Source organism: Pongo abelii, chromosome 21, assembly GCF_028885655.2.
Source record: "Pongo abelii isolate AG06213 chromosome 21, NHGRI_mPonAbe1-v2.0_pri, whole genome shotgun sequence".
NCBI lineage: Eukaryota > Metazoa > Chordata > Mammalia > Primates > Hominidae > Pongo > Pongo abelii.
Window position 1 is genome coordinate 65668683 of NC_072006.2, and position 13856 is coordinate 65682538.

The window sequence follows — 13856 nt, forward strand, 5'->3', positions numbered from 1 at the left end:
CAGTGGCTCCTTCATTCAATCTTACACAGACCTCAGTGGTTCCTTCACTGAGTCCTACACAGACCTCAGTGGTTCATTCATTCAGTCCTACACATACCTCAGTGGTTCATTCATTCAGTCCTACACATACCTCAGTGGTTCATTCATTCAGTCCTACACAGACCTCAGTGGTTCCTTCATTCAGTCCTACACAGACCTCAGTGGTTCCTTCATTCAGTCCTACACATACCTCAGTGGCTCCTTCATTCAATCTTACACAGACCTCAGTGGTTCCTTCACTGAGTCCTACACAGACCTCAGTGGTTCCTTCATTCAGTCCTACACAGACCTCAGTGGTTCCTTCATTCAGTCCTACACGTACCTCAGTGTTTCCTTCATTCAGTCTTACACATACCTCAGTGGCTCCTTCATTCAGTCCTACACATACCTCAGTGGCTCCTTCATTCAGTCCTACACAGACCTCAGTGGTTCCTTCATTCAGTCCTACACAGACCTCAGTGGTTCCTTCATTCAGTCCTACACAGACCTCAGTGTTTCCTTCATTCAGTCTTACACATACCTCAGTGGCTCCTTCATTCAGTCCTACACAGACCTCAGTGGTTCCTTCATTCAGTCCTACACAGACCTCAGTGGTTCCTTCATTCAGTCCTACACATACCTCAGTGGTTCCTTCATTCAGTCCTACACAGACCTCAGTGGTTCCTTCATTCAGTCCTACACAGACCTCAGTGGCTCCTTCATTCAGTCCTACACATACCTCAGTGGCTCCTTCATTCAGTCCTACACATACCTCAGTGGTTCCTTCATTCAGTCCTACACATACCTCAGTGGTTCCTTCATTCAGTCCTACACAGACCTCAGTGGCTCCTTCATTCAGTCCTACACGTACCTCAGTGGCTCCTTCATTCAGTCCTACACATACCTCAGTGGCTCCTTCATTCAGTCCTACACAGACCTCAGTGGTTCCTTCATTAAATCTTACACGGACCTCAGTGGTTCCTTCATTCAGTCCTACACATACCTCAGTGGCTCCTTCATTGAGTCCTACACGTACCTCAGTGGTTCCTTCATTCAGTCCTACACAGACCTCAGTGGCTCCTTCATTCAGTCCTACACGTACCTCAGTGTTTCCTTCATTCAGTCTTACACATACCTCAGTGGCTCCTTCATTCAGTCCTACACATACCTCAGTGGTTCCTTCATTCAGTCCTACACATACCTCAGTGGCTCCTTCATTCAGTCCTACACAGACCTCAGTGGTTCCTTCATTCAGTCCTACACGTACCTCAGTGGCTCCTTCATTCAGTCCTACACATACCTCAGTGGCTCCTTCATTCAGTCCTACACGTACCTCAGTGGCTCCTTCATTCAGTCCTACACGTACCTCAGTGGTTCCTTCATTCAGTCCTACACAGACCTCAGTGGTTCCTTCATTCAGTCCTACACAGACCTCAGTGGTTCCTTCATTCAGTCCTACACGTACCTCAGTGTTTCCTTCATTCAGTCTTACACAGACCTCAGTGGCTCCTTCATTCAATCTTACACAGACCTCAGTGGTTCCTTCACTGAGTCCTACACAGACCTCAGTGGTTCCTTCATTCAGTCCTACACAGACCTCAGTGGCTCCTTCATTCAATCTTACACAGACCTCAGTGGTTCCTTCACTGAGTCCTACACAGACCTCAGTGGTTCCTTCATTCAGTCCTACACAGACCTCAGTGGTTCCTTCATTCAGTCCTACACATACCTCAGTGGTTCATTCATTCAGTCTTACACAGACCTCAGTGGCTCCTTCATTCAATCTTACACAGACCTCAGTGGTTCCTTCATTCAGTCCTACACAGACCTCAGTGGTTCATTCATTCAGTCCTACACAGACCTCAGTGGTTCCTTCATTCAGTCCTACACAGACCTCAGTGGTTCCTTCATTCAATCTTATACGGACCTCAGTGGTTCCTTCATTCAATCTTATACGGACCTCAGTGGTTCCTTCATTCAATCTTACACAGACCTCAGTGGCTCCTTCATTCAATCTTATACGGACCTCAGTGGTTCCTTCATTCAGTCCTACACATACCTCAGTGGTTCCTTCATTCAGTCCTACACATACCTCAGTGGTTCATTCATTCAGTCCTACACATACCTCAGTGGTTCATTCATTCAGTCCTACACAGACCTCAGTGGTTCCTTCATTCAGTCCTACACATACCTCAGTGGCTCCTTCATTCAATCTTACACAGACCTCAGTGGTTCCTTCACTGAGTCCTACACAGACCTCAGTGGTTCCTTCATTCAGTCCTACACAGACCTCAGTGGTTCATTCATTCAGTCCTACACATACCTCAGTGGTTCATTCATTCAGTCCTACACAGACCTCAGTGGTTCCTTCATTCAGTCCTACACATACCTCAGTGGCTCCTTCATTCAATCTTACACAGACCTCAGTGGTTCCTTCACTGAGTCCTACACAGACCTCAGTGGTTCCTTCATTCAGTCCTACACAGACCTCAGTGGTTCCTTCATTCAGTCCTACACGTACCTCAGTGTTTCCTTCATTCAGTCTTACACATACCTCAGTGGCTCCTTCATTCAGTCCTACACATACCTCAGTGGCTCCTTCATTCAGTCCTACACAGACCTCAGTGGTTCCTTCATTCAGTCCTACACAGACCTCAGTGGTTCCTTCATTCAGTCCTACACAGACCTCAGTGGTTCCTTCATTCAGTCCTACACAGACCTCAGTGTTTCCTTCATTCAGTCTTACACATACCTCAGTGGCTCCTTCATTCAGTCCTACACAGACCTCAGTGGTTCCTTCATTCAGTCCTACACAGACCTCAGTGGTTCCTTCATTCAGTCCTACACAGACCTCAGTGGCTCCTTCATTCAGTCCTACACAGACCTCAGTGGTTCCTTCATTCAGTCCTACACATACCTCAGTGGTTCATTCATTCAGTCCTACACAGACCTCAGTGGTTCCTTCATTCAATCTTATACGGACCTCAGTGGTTCCTTCATTCAGTCCTACACGTACCTCAGTGTTTCCTTCATTCAGTCCTACACATACCTCAGTGGCTCCTTCATTCAGTCCTACACAGACCTCAGTGGTTCCTTCATTCAGTCCTACACAGACCTCAGTGGTTCCTTCATTCAGTCCTACACAGACCTCAGTGGTTCCTTCATTAAATCTTACACGGACCTCAGTGGCTCCTTCATTGAGTCCTACACATACCTCAGTGGTTCCTTCATTCAGTCCTACACGTACCTCAGTGGTTCATTCATTCAGTTCTACACATACCTCAGTGGCTCCTTCATTCAATCTTACACAGACCTCAGTGGTTCCTTCATTCATTCTTACACATACCTCAGTGGTTCCTTCATTCAGTCCTACACAGACCTCAGTGGCTCCTTCATTCAGTCCTACACAGACCTCAGTGGTTCCTTCATTCAGTCCTACACAGACCTCAGTGGTTCCTTCATTCAGTCCTACACAGACCTCAGTGGTTCCTTCATTCAATCTTACACAGACCTCAGTGGTTCCTTCATTCAGTCCTACACAGACCTCAGTGGCTCCTTCATTCAGTCCTACACATACCTCAGTGGTTCCTTCATTGAGTCTTACACAGACCTCAGTGGCTCCTTCATTGAGTCCTACACATACCTCAGTGGCTCCTTCATTCAGTCCTACACAGACCTCAGTGGCTGCTTCATTCAACCTTACATGGACTTCAGTGGTTCCTTCATTCAGTCCTACACATACCTCACAATCTTACACACACCCCAGTGGTTCGGGGTGGCATCTCCACTTCACTGTTGAGAAAACTGAGGCATGGAGCCATTGAGTGACGTGGCATGAGCGGTGGGTCAGGGAGGTCTATCTGAAGGAATGCTCCAGCACTTAGCCACAGCCCACTGGCTCTCACCCCGTCCTGCCTGGCTCCAGGAGCTCCTGCCACCTGCCTTATCCAGTTGCTGTAATTAGGACTCAGAGGGGCAGTGTGCCTTATGGGCCCTGAGGTGGGGATTTGCTGCTTTGGGACTCCGCAGGGTGAACTGCCTGGGAAGCCCGTAGCAGCTTCCGATCTGGGCCCTTCTAACTCTCCCTCGTCTGGATTCACTGTGCTTTCTTGCTGACAGTATGTGGGGATTTAGGGAGGATTAAGGTAAGCCTTCCATGACAGATAAATATCCACAGGGCCCCAGAGTGCCACCCGCACCTTGCTAACAGGAAGCTGATCCTTGAGAGTTTGGGTGCTTCCCAGTCCAGGAAAGATGGCCCTGGTACAGCCGCAGGTGTTGAGAGGTGTGCTTGCTCCTGGAATGGGTGCATTTTCCATTTGGGGTACGATGTAATGAATTTCCAGCCCCAGGGTGTGGGTATTGGACACTGTCTCTCCCCAGGGGAGGACCTAGCTCTCTTTGTCTCTGGAGAAGGCAGAGGAGAAAGGCTTGCCTTCCAGGTCTCTTTTCAGGAGTGTGCCCTTGGATTTGTGTGTCTGTATTGGAGAAATGTTGAAATTTTTTGCTTTGCATTTGTTCTGGCACCCAAATGTGAGTTGAGATGCTATCTATGTTGATGTGCCTAGAAAAGCAAGAAGGAAGGTTGGTGCATGAGTTTGCTAGGTATGAAGTGCCCGACTTCCACTTCCAGGAAGGTCTAAGGAGAAACGCAGGCTGCAGCACCCGATAGGGTGCAGAGAGATGCTGGTGGGGAGTCTGGAGAGGGATGAATTGGGTGAGGGCCCTTCCTTCTCTGGACCTCAGTTTCCCTGTGCAAAGCAGAGGGGTAAGATGTCCAACTGTGGTCCAGGAACTGCCTGCCTGGGGGGTGCTTGCTAAACTCACCAGCCCCCTGGGTCCTATCCCAGACCTACTGGAGGGTGCTGACAGTGGCCCACAAAGGATCCATCCACGCAGAGCCTCCAAATGTAACATTATTTGGAGAAAGGGTCTTTGCAGATGTAATCAACTTCAGAATCTCTAGATAAGATCATCCTGGATTACCTGGGTGGGCCGTAAATCCAAGGACAACGGTCTTGACAAGAGACAGAGAAGACACAGACTTGGATGGGGAGGCCCTGTGAAGTCACAGGCAGAGATTGGAGCAACGCAACCACAAGTCCAGGAATGCCTGGAGTTCCTGGAAGGTGGGAAGGTCAAGGAAGGACACTCCCCTAGAATGTGCAGAGAGAGGGAAAGCAGCCCTGTTGACACCGGGATTTCAGACTTCTGGCCTCCAGAACTGCAGAATACCTTTCTGTTATCTGAAGCCACCAAGTTTATGGTCATTTATTACAGCAGTCAAAGGAACGAATCTACCCACTGAACTGGGAATTCTGGGGCTGTGACCTGGGACTCTGCCATTTCTCTCCATCTCCCAGGGAATCCGATCTTTGCGAAAGCATCAGGGCTTCAGGCTTAGAGGATGTTTAGCTTCCGATTCCCCAGGGGATGCATCCCTTGAGAGAAACCGTGTTACCTGGGAAGGTGTCTGCCGAATGTAACCAGCATCTCAAAGTGCAACTCAGGTGGGCGGCTTGAAACAGTGCTGGGTGTTTCCATCCCACCGGAAAGGCAAATGAGGCACTTTAGTGTAGTAATGGGGTATTTTATATTGTAAAGCGTGACATCGAACAATTTCATTGGAATTAAAATGTATATGGAACATTTGTTCTCCACCCATTATCTTCCTCTGTCAAATGGAATCTTAACAAGGATTATAGCTCAGATAATATCACATAGATATATTGTAAATATTTTGTTAATCTAAAGGTCTGCGTTGGGGAATGGATCGTTCAACAGAGACACAGAGGGGAGGCACACTCCCTCTGCTGATGAGATGTGGAGGGACACAGAGAGAGGAGCTGGGCACTCTCCGGCATTTTTAGAACATGCCTCTTCTCTCCCCAAAACCGCTTTACTGTGGAAATGCAAAAAGGTATAATTTCTGGCTGCAGGAGTCTCCTGTCCTGTGTTTCCAGCAGCTGTGTGTTTGCAGCCTGGCTGAGGGTTCGCACACTGCTCAGGAAAGCAGCTGCTGAGCCTGGCTTCAGGGCGGATCGGTGTCACTCTCGCAGCCTGTGTTGTAGCGGGCTGGTTGCAGGTGTGGGTCTGGGCCTGCAATCGACAGAGGCATGCTCTTTGTACCCCTAGGGTCTTCTTCCGACATGTGTGGCTGTGGGACAGCCTGCCCTCCCGTCTCTCTTTCTGCGATGGGCAGCTGCAGAGCCAGTGCCTGGAATGGGAGCGGGCCTGGCTGGCCCAGGGGGTGGCATGTAGCTGGATGCCAGAGCATCTCGGGTCCATCCACCTCTCCAGTGCAGATCCCGAGGAGGCGCTCCAGGCCAAGGAGAGGAGAAGGCACCTCTGGCTGCACTTGACCTTGTCCTGCTAATGTCTCGGAGCGGCTCAGCCAGAACCAGGAGGCAAAGCCAGGCAGTGGGAGCCGAGCGGGACCTGCGCACGGGGAGGCCCAGGCCAACAGGTCAGTGGCTAAAGTGCTTTTTCCTGATGCCGGCGTTGGCTTGCATCAGTGAGAACTTGAAAGAGGAAGATACTTTTTCTCCTATCTTCTTGTTTTCTTCGGTGAGTGCTATGGTTTGAGTATTTGTCCCTTCCAAATCTCTTGTTGAAATGTGATCCCAGCTGTTGGAGGTGGACCTGGTGAGTGTTCATGAGTGGTTTGGTGCTGTCCTTGCGGTAATGAGTGAGTTCCCACCCTGTTAGTTCCTGGGAGAGCTCATCCTTATGGAAAGAGCCTGGCACCTCCCTCTCATTGCTCTTGCTTCCATTCTCGCCATGTGATCTCAACACATGGGCTGCCCTTTGCCTTCTGCCATGAGTGGAAGCTTCCTGAGGCCTCCCCAGAAGCAGATGCCTGTGCCATGCTTCTTGTACAGCCTGCAGAACCATGAGCCAAATAAACCTCTTTTCTGTATCACTTACACAGCCTCAGGTATTCCTTTATAGCAACACCAATGGACTAAGACAATGGGATATTACCAAGGCTCTGGATGATTTGTGGGTGGGGACAGCCACTGGCGTTTGGCTCCTGAATCCTGCAAATGTGATGAGCGGTGTTGTGCAGACACCTTGGGTGAGCATCAGAATCCCATGGAAAGCCCTGTGGTGGTCCTGGGGCTTGGCCCCACTTGAGGGGTTAACGGCACCACTGTCTGTTGTTCTGGTCCACTGATGGAGCCCTCCCCATGCCGGGTGCTGCACCGTACCAGCTGGGTTCATCTGCATGACCACCCTAGGCAGGAGGCATGTTACTAACCCTCCTTTCACAGAGCTGGGGTGCTGACATAGGACAGTTTGGCACTGCCACTCCCTTAGTGGCCCTGGAGGAGCCAGGATTGACAGGGGGCAGCCTTCAGAGCCCCACCCTCCACCCCATCCTCTGTATCACCTTGGAACCAGTCCCCCCATGGAGACCTGGTATACCCCATTGCCTGGAGAGTCCACGTTTCTAGTCCTTAGCCATCAGCTCTGTGACACTGGACCATTGTGTGGTCCGTGTGTCCTCTCCTACCTCCATAGGAGGGAGATGCCAGGTCCATCTCAGGAGGGCCTTGAAGACCCAGCAGGGTGATCCATGTCCCTGTGTATTGAGGCACCAGGCTATGGAAACACCATGGCTTGCTGGCTTGCTCTTATTTATTAATTATTTATTAGTTATAATTATTTATTTAATGAATTATACTTAGTTATTTATTAATGTGAACACATCAGGCCCTGCCAGAGCTGCCCTCCTGCTCTCCTCCTCCTCTTCTGGTCCCTGTGAAGTGACCTGCCTGGCTGCTGATATTTGGGAAAGGTGAGTTGCTCTCCCAACCCCAGGCTCTGGAGGCTCCCGGCGGGGAGACTGACAGACAGCAACTCCATGTTCCCGACGTGTGACCGGACCTCCAGAGCCAGTGGTACTCATTTCCAGATGGCCCCAGCTGTTGACGATGACCTTAAGCTCACCAGACCAATCTCCTCCAGAATCTGGCCCCCAGATGTGGAGAGGGCCGGCTGACCTTTGCAGCAATTTTTCCATCAGAAGGCGGCTTGATTTGAGGGTTTTATGGTTTTGTTTAGAGACTTTCTCCCCTAATGGTCTTTACATTTCTTATGCGTGGCCCAAGATCTTTTGGCAAAAGGCATGCTTTAAAAATTGAATAAATAAATTATGGAGAATGGCTTATTTAAAACTCCGTAGGCTGATGGGGGAGAGAGGCGGCAATGAACATAAGTTACCGGCTATCGTTATTTATTAATCGGGTGTGTTGGTATGATTGGATTACGTCGTATCCTATTTAATGCTTGGGCAGCGATGAACTGACGGGGGTTAGAAGTAAGTTGTTCTGAGGATAGGCCTTCTGCAGCCTGCAGCTTCTTCTCAGGTTATCTTATTCTTTTCCATCTTCCCTCAGATACAAAGAGGGGATTATATAACTTGTTTTATCTAGTTCTTATATTTTAAGATAAAAATGGAATACCAGTGCTGGGCTGAAGGCTATAAAATTGTGATCAAGAGTCCGTAAAATTATAGAACTTACGTTTTCTTGAGAAGAGAGAGGATTCACAATGACTTTTTCCTTAAAGGTGCTGGACACTTAAGGATTGACCCGCACAGACATGTAAGATACTCTTCCGTGTGGAGCAAAAAAAATAGAGTTATATGCTTGAAAGGTTAATGGCTGGTAAACGTCAATTTTCTTCAATCCTGGCTAATAAAAATAGCTTATAAGACATAAAATGTCGTGCTGCCAAAATTACAAGGGCCTTTGAAATCCATTTTGAAGTCTCGTATCCTTCGTAAATGGTGGTGGGGTAGGGGTAGTGTGAGCTTCAAGTGTTTTTTTGTCATAGTTGAGTGATGGCACCTTTGCGGGGGGTTCGAGGCAGCTCTGGAGTGGTGAGGATGTCTTCCTGTCTTCCTCTGGGGTGTTTTTGGGTTAAACATTTACCATCCTCTGGATTCATAGTCTGGGAAACTTTCTGAGGGACATCTTTATTGCAGTCGATCTAGCCGCCCTGACACACTTGGACCCTACGGGGCAATGTTAAATACTATAAGCACAATATTCTCTAAAAATCTCATTTCTAAATATGATGGCAGTGACAGGCTTTTGGTTGAATCTCTGACATTAGAATAGGTCTGTCTTCACTTTTTGGGTTGGAATTTCAGCACATCAAGATTTTGGAACTCTCCAGGGTTTTAAACGGATGGACTGGGGGGCTGGGAGAATAAGGACTTCTTCCTACTGGCATCTCTACCCCGATGGCCCCATCTCATCTGCTTTACTTGGGATGCAAGTTTGAGGGGACAGCACAAAGACTGCGATGAGAGCAAATGTGGAGAGCCTGGCTTCCAAAATAATTGCTGATCGTGAGTTAATTTCCCAGTGCCCTTTGGGGCTGGCATCCTCTGCTGTATTAAATCCAGCCCATTGACAATGGCGCTCCTTCTTCCTAAGTGATAGAAGACAGCCCTCAGCATCCAGCCCTGCTGAGTCAGCACAACAGAGAGGCCAGCGGGATGTCTTTGTCATCTCTTTGTGAGCAGAGGATTAAATCGCCCTGTGGGCTGGCACAGAGCCACGGGCCGTGGCTTTGCATCCTACAACGTGAGGGCCCGGCCTGGGGTTCTCAGGTCTGTGCTCACATCCCAAACATCTCCCACGCTCTCCCCCAGCCTCTTCTTACAACGGTGCGTGAAGCCACGTGAACTGAACATCAGAATTTGATTTTTCCACCCCACCAACCTGGAGGTTGTGCCTTACCCTGGGGAAGTGAGAGAAGGTGCCCCTCACGAGATGGTTCTGTCACAATGCCATGGTCCTGGTTTTGCCTTTTTGCAATGGAAAGATGAAAACGAGGTGTCACTGAGCTCTCCCCTCAACGTGCCAAGATTCTGTTTTCGGGGGTAGGCTGGGACTCGGGGCTGACCCACGTGGGTTTGCATGTGCTATGTTTAAACAAGGCAGCTCGCTGATTGGGGGCAGGGTGGGCAGGGAGCCGTGTGCATGGAGGACAGCCAGAGAGAGCGGGGGACCGGGAGGCAAGGCGCTGCTCTTGTACTTGGTGGCTTCCTTCTTTCACTTAAAATTGTGTCATTAATGGCTTTTCCTCCCTTTACAAAAGAAGCCCCAAGAAGAGTTTTTTCATGCCAGGCCTCCTCCTCCTCCTCTTGGCAGCCCCGTGCTGGCACTCAGGATTGTCAGAGACATGCCCCATTGTTGGGTTCTAAAAGGAGGATTCGGGAAGGATATCACTCTCCGACGTGCACATAAAAAGTCCCCCAGTGGCTTTCTAAGGTTGTGGCTTCAAGGAGGCACTGATTAATCACTTCCTCCAGCCCCAGTGGGACAGAGGGGCTGCTCCTGAGATAGGGAGGCTGCAGCCACCCCCTGTCTATCTGCTCCTCTCTGCCAGGCAGAAAATTACATTATTTCCTCATTTTGAAAGGTGCTTGTTTTGTCAGGAAGACATCCCTTCCGTGCAGTTATCTAGGAATTGTCTTATTGCATTTCTCCCTTATCAGTTTTGAAATAATATTATTTCCTACTTGCTTAAATGCCATATGGGTCAAAACTTTTGTTGTTGGAAAATGGCACCATCAATGAGTGCATTGTTTGTTGCAGAAGCTCCTGCTCACCCTCAGAGGTGACAAATGCCCAGTTTGGGGGATACCATGGGCAGTTTGAGGGAGTACTATGCCCAGTTTGGGGAAGTACCATGGGCAGTTTGGGGGATTACTGTGTGCAGTTGTTTGGGGGAGTACTGTGTGCAGTTTGGGGCAGTACTGTGTGCAGTTTGGGGGAGTACTGTGCACAGTTTGGAGGAGTACCATGTGCAGTTTGGGGTAGTACCATGCGCAGTTTGGGGGAGTACTATGTGCAGTTTGGGGGAGTACCATGCGCCCTTTGGGGGAGTACCACGTACAGTTTGGAGGAGTATCGCGTGCAGTTTGGGGAGTACCGTGCACAGTTTTGGGGAGTACCATGCACAGTTTGGGGGAGTACTATGTGCAGTTTGCGGGAACCATACGCAGTTTGGCAGATCACCATGCGCAGTTTGGGGGAGTATTGGGGGAGTACCATGTGCAGTTTGGAGGAGTATTGGAGTACCATGCATAGTTTGGGGAAGTACCATGTGCAGTTTGGGGGAGTACTGTGTGCAATTTGGGGGAGTACCATGTGCAGTTTGGGGGAGTATTGGGGGAGTACCGTGTGCAGTTTGGAGGAGTATTGGAGTACCATGCATAGTTTGGGGAAGTACCATGTGCAATTTGGGGGAGTACCATGTGCAGTTTGGGGGAATACCATGTGCAGTTTGGGGGAGCACCATGCGCAGTTTGGGAGAGTATCGTGTAGTTTGGGGGAGTACCAAGCGCAGTTTGGGGGAGTACTGTGTGCAGTTTGGGGGAGTACCATGTGCAGTTTGGGGGAGTATTGAGGGAGTACCGTATGCAGTTTGGGGAAGTACCATGCACAGTTTGAGGGAGTACCGTGTGCAGTTTGGGGGAGTACCATGCGCAGTTTGGGGGAGTACCAAGCACAGTTTGGGGGAGTACCGAGCGCAGTTTGGGGGAGTACCGTGTGCAGTTTGGGGGAACACCATGCGCAGTTTGGGAGAGTATCATGTGCAGTTTGGGGGAGTACCGAGCACAGTTTGGGGGAGTACTGTGTGCAGTTTGGGGGAGTACCATGCGCAATTTGGGGGAGTATTGAGGGAGTACCGTGTGCAGTTTGGGGGATGCCGTGTGCAGTTTGGGGAAGTACCATGCACAGTTTGAGGGAGTACCGTGCGCAGTTTGGGGGAGTACCATGCGCAGTTTGGGGGAGTACCATGTGCAGTTTGGGGGATACTGTGTGCAGTTTGGAGGAGTACCGTGTGCAGTTTGGGGGAGTACCAAGCGCAGTTTGGGGGAGTACCGTGCACAGTTTGGGGGAGTACCAAGTGCAGTTTGGGGGAGTACCGTGTGCAGTTTGGGGGAGTACCGTGTGCAGTTTGGGGGAGTACCATGCACAGTTTGGGGGAGTATCATGTGCGGTTTGGAGTACTGTGTGCAGTTCGGGACACCTGACTGTGCTTTTCTGAAGGATCCTGGATTCTGAGCATCACTGGGGGTGGAAGCAAACACTTATCTACTGATATCCTAACATATTGCACTGTTAATCTCAACTTGCCTTCTCCCAATGGAACTGCTCTTGGTGAGACTGTAGCTTCTCTCTAGGAAGTTATTTGATTTTTGATGTAAGGAAAAGGATTAATGTGGCTGGATTTTGATAAGGCTGGCCGCCTGGCACATCAGCGACACCCTCATCCCATCAGTATCACTGACAGTGGGTTCGTTATGCAGGAGCACTGCAGAGCGGTGATACGGGACGTGCAGAGATAATTGTAGTTTTGCTATTTAAAAAATAAGTCTAGTGCTTTACAATGTTTAAGTGATAACCTGTTTAGAAAAACTCACAGTGCCTGTCTTTTGGCACAGAAAAACCTCTTCTAGCAGCTTGACTTGGATTTTATTAATCTATTTTTATTTTCCTGAGTATAAATTGAAGTCTCATTTCTGTTTGAACTCTTAAGCTAGAACTTAAGACCAGAAGTGCACATTTGCACTTTCAAACTCAACATATTTCCAGGGGTTTTATAGCAATGTTGTGCTTATGCCTTTGCTTTTCAATGATCTCAAGCTTTGAGATTAGATGCGCTTGGTTAGACTCAATGTAAGTAGCTTGCTCTACGGTGGGTGTTTTTTGATCAAGGTGCTAATCTTGGTGTTTACCTGGGGTTGCGAGAAGAGAGGATTAGAGGCCGCACCTGAGCAGTGGCTAAATCCCATGCTATGTCGCTGCTGTCTTTCTGTCCCCACCAGGGGAATGACAGGGCTGTGCCTGGCATCCCTATGCTGTTCTTGGGATGACGTTCTGTGACTCTCTCACTGGCTTTGCTGCCTCTCTTGTGGCCAAGTCAGCTGTTTTGATGGAATGGACATCCATGGAGACCAAGGATGGTGGTCCTGGGCAGTGGAGATTCCATCACCGTGGCTCTAAGAAGTCCATAGGGTCAGGGGCTGTTGGGCAGAGGGAGGCATAGGAGCCAGCAAGATGCTGCACTTTTCATGAATGGATCACATTGTTCATTTTGCTGTTATTGGGGTTTTACTTCCTAGACACCTGTGGGTTCCTGGATATCAAAGTAGTTGTAGTCATCTTTGTCCCGTTCAGCAGGGGATCCTAGAGACTCTCAGGTTCTCTAAAACCTTTGAAGGCTTTGCTCTATGCAGATTAAAGTTCAAGTGCACCATTCCAGGCCCTCCATGCAGGGGTCCCCAGGCCTCTTTCCCTTTTTCCCTGTGACACGCCCACCCCCTTCTAGGCACCAGCACTGGTCTGCCTGCTGAGCTTGTTAGAACTCGCTAGCCCTTCCCTCATGTGTTCCTTTGTTTTGGCTGCCACCCTCTGACTGGCTTGCCATTTCTCCTGTGGGAATCTTCCAGGGCTTCTGAATTCAAGAGTTACTCCTCCACTGAGCCCTCTTTTGCGTCCTCTCCCTTCCCCTCTACCTGAGCTAAGTAAGATGAATTATTTCCACCTTTTTTGTCTCAGTTTTATTACAGTGTATAATGATATAATGTTTTTATACTCTCTTCCTCGTCTTCCTAAATTGTGGCCTTGTTGTGACTTTGTGTGTGCGTGTGTATGCATGTGCTGGTTAGCAGCAAGAGAACTGTGAGGGGTGTGTGTGATGGAACTGAGGAGAGAGACAAGTACCTCAGTGCACTCACATGAATTGAAGCCTCCTTCCCAGGAGGGAATCTTCATAATGAAAAGGAGAGGAGCCTTCTCCCACCTCAT

General features: G+C 49.3%; 1 protein-coding gene across 2 annotated transcripts in view; it reads left to right on the plus strand.

The window, feature by feature from the left end:
- The window catches only part of CDH4 (cadherin 4), a 703097-nt gene that overhangs the window by 14168 nt on the left and 675073 nt on the right, over positions 1–13856 (plus strand). The window contains exon 1 of one of the 2 annotated variants that reach the window (XM_054541916.2): positions 3673–6484. The exons of the other annotated variant lie outside the window; for it this stretch is intronic. Within the exon in view, the coding sequence (XP_054397891.1) occupies positions 6394–6484 (91 nt within the window). The 5' untranslated portion in view covers positions 3673–6393. Of the gene's footprint in view, positions 1–3672; positions 6485–13856 lie in introns of those variants that run through there. 2 annotated transcript variants of the gene reach the window in all.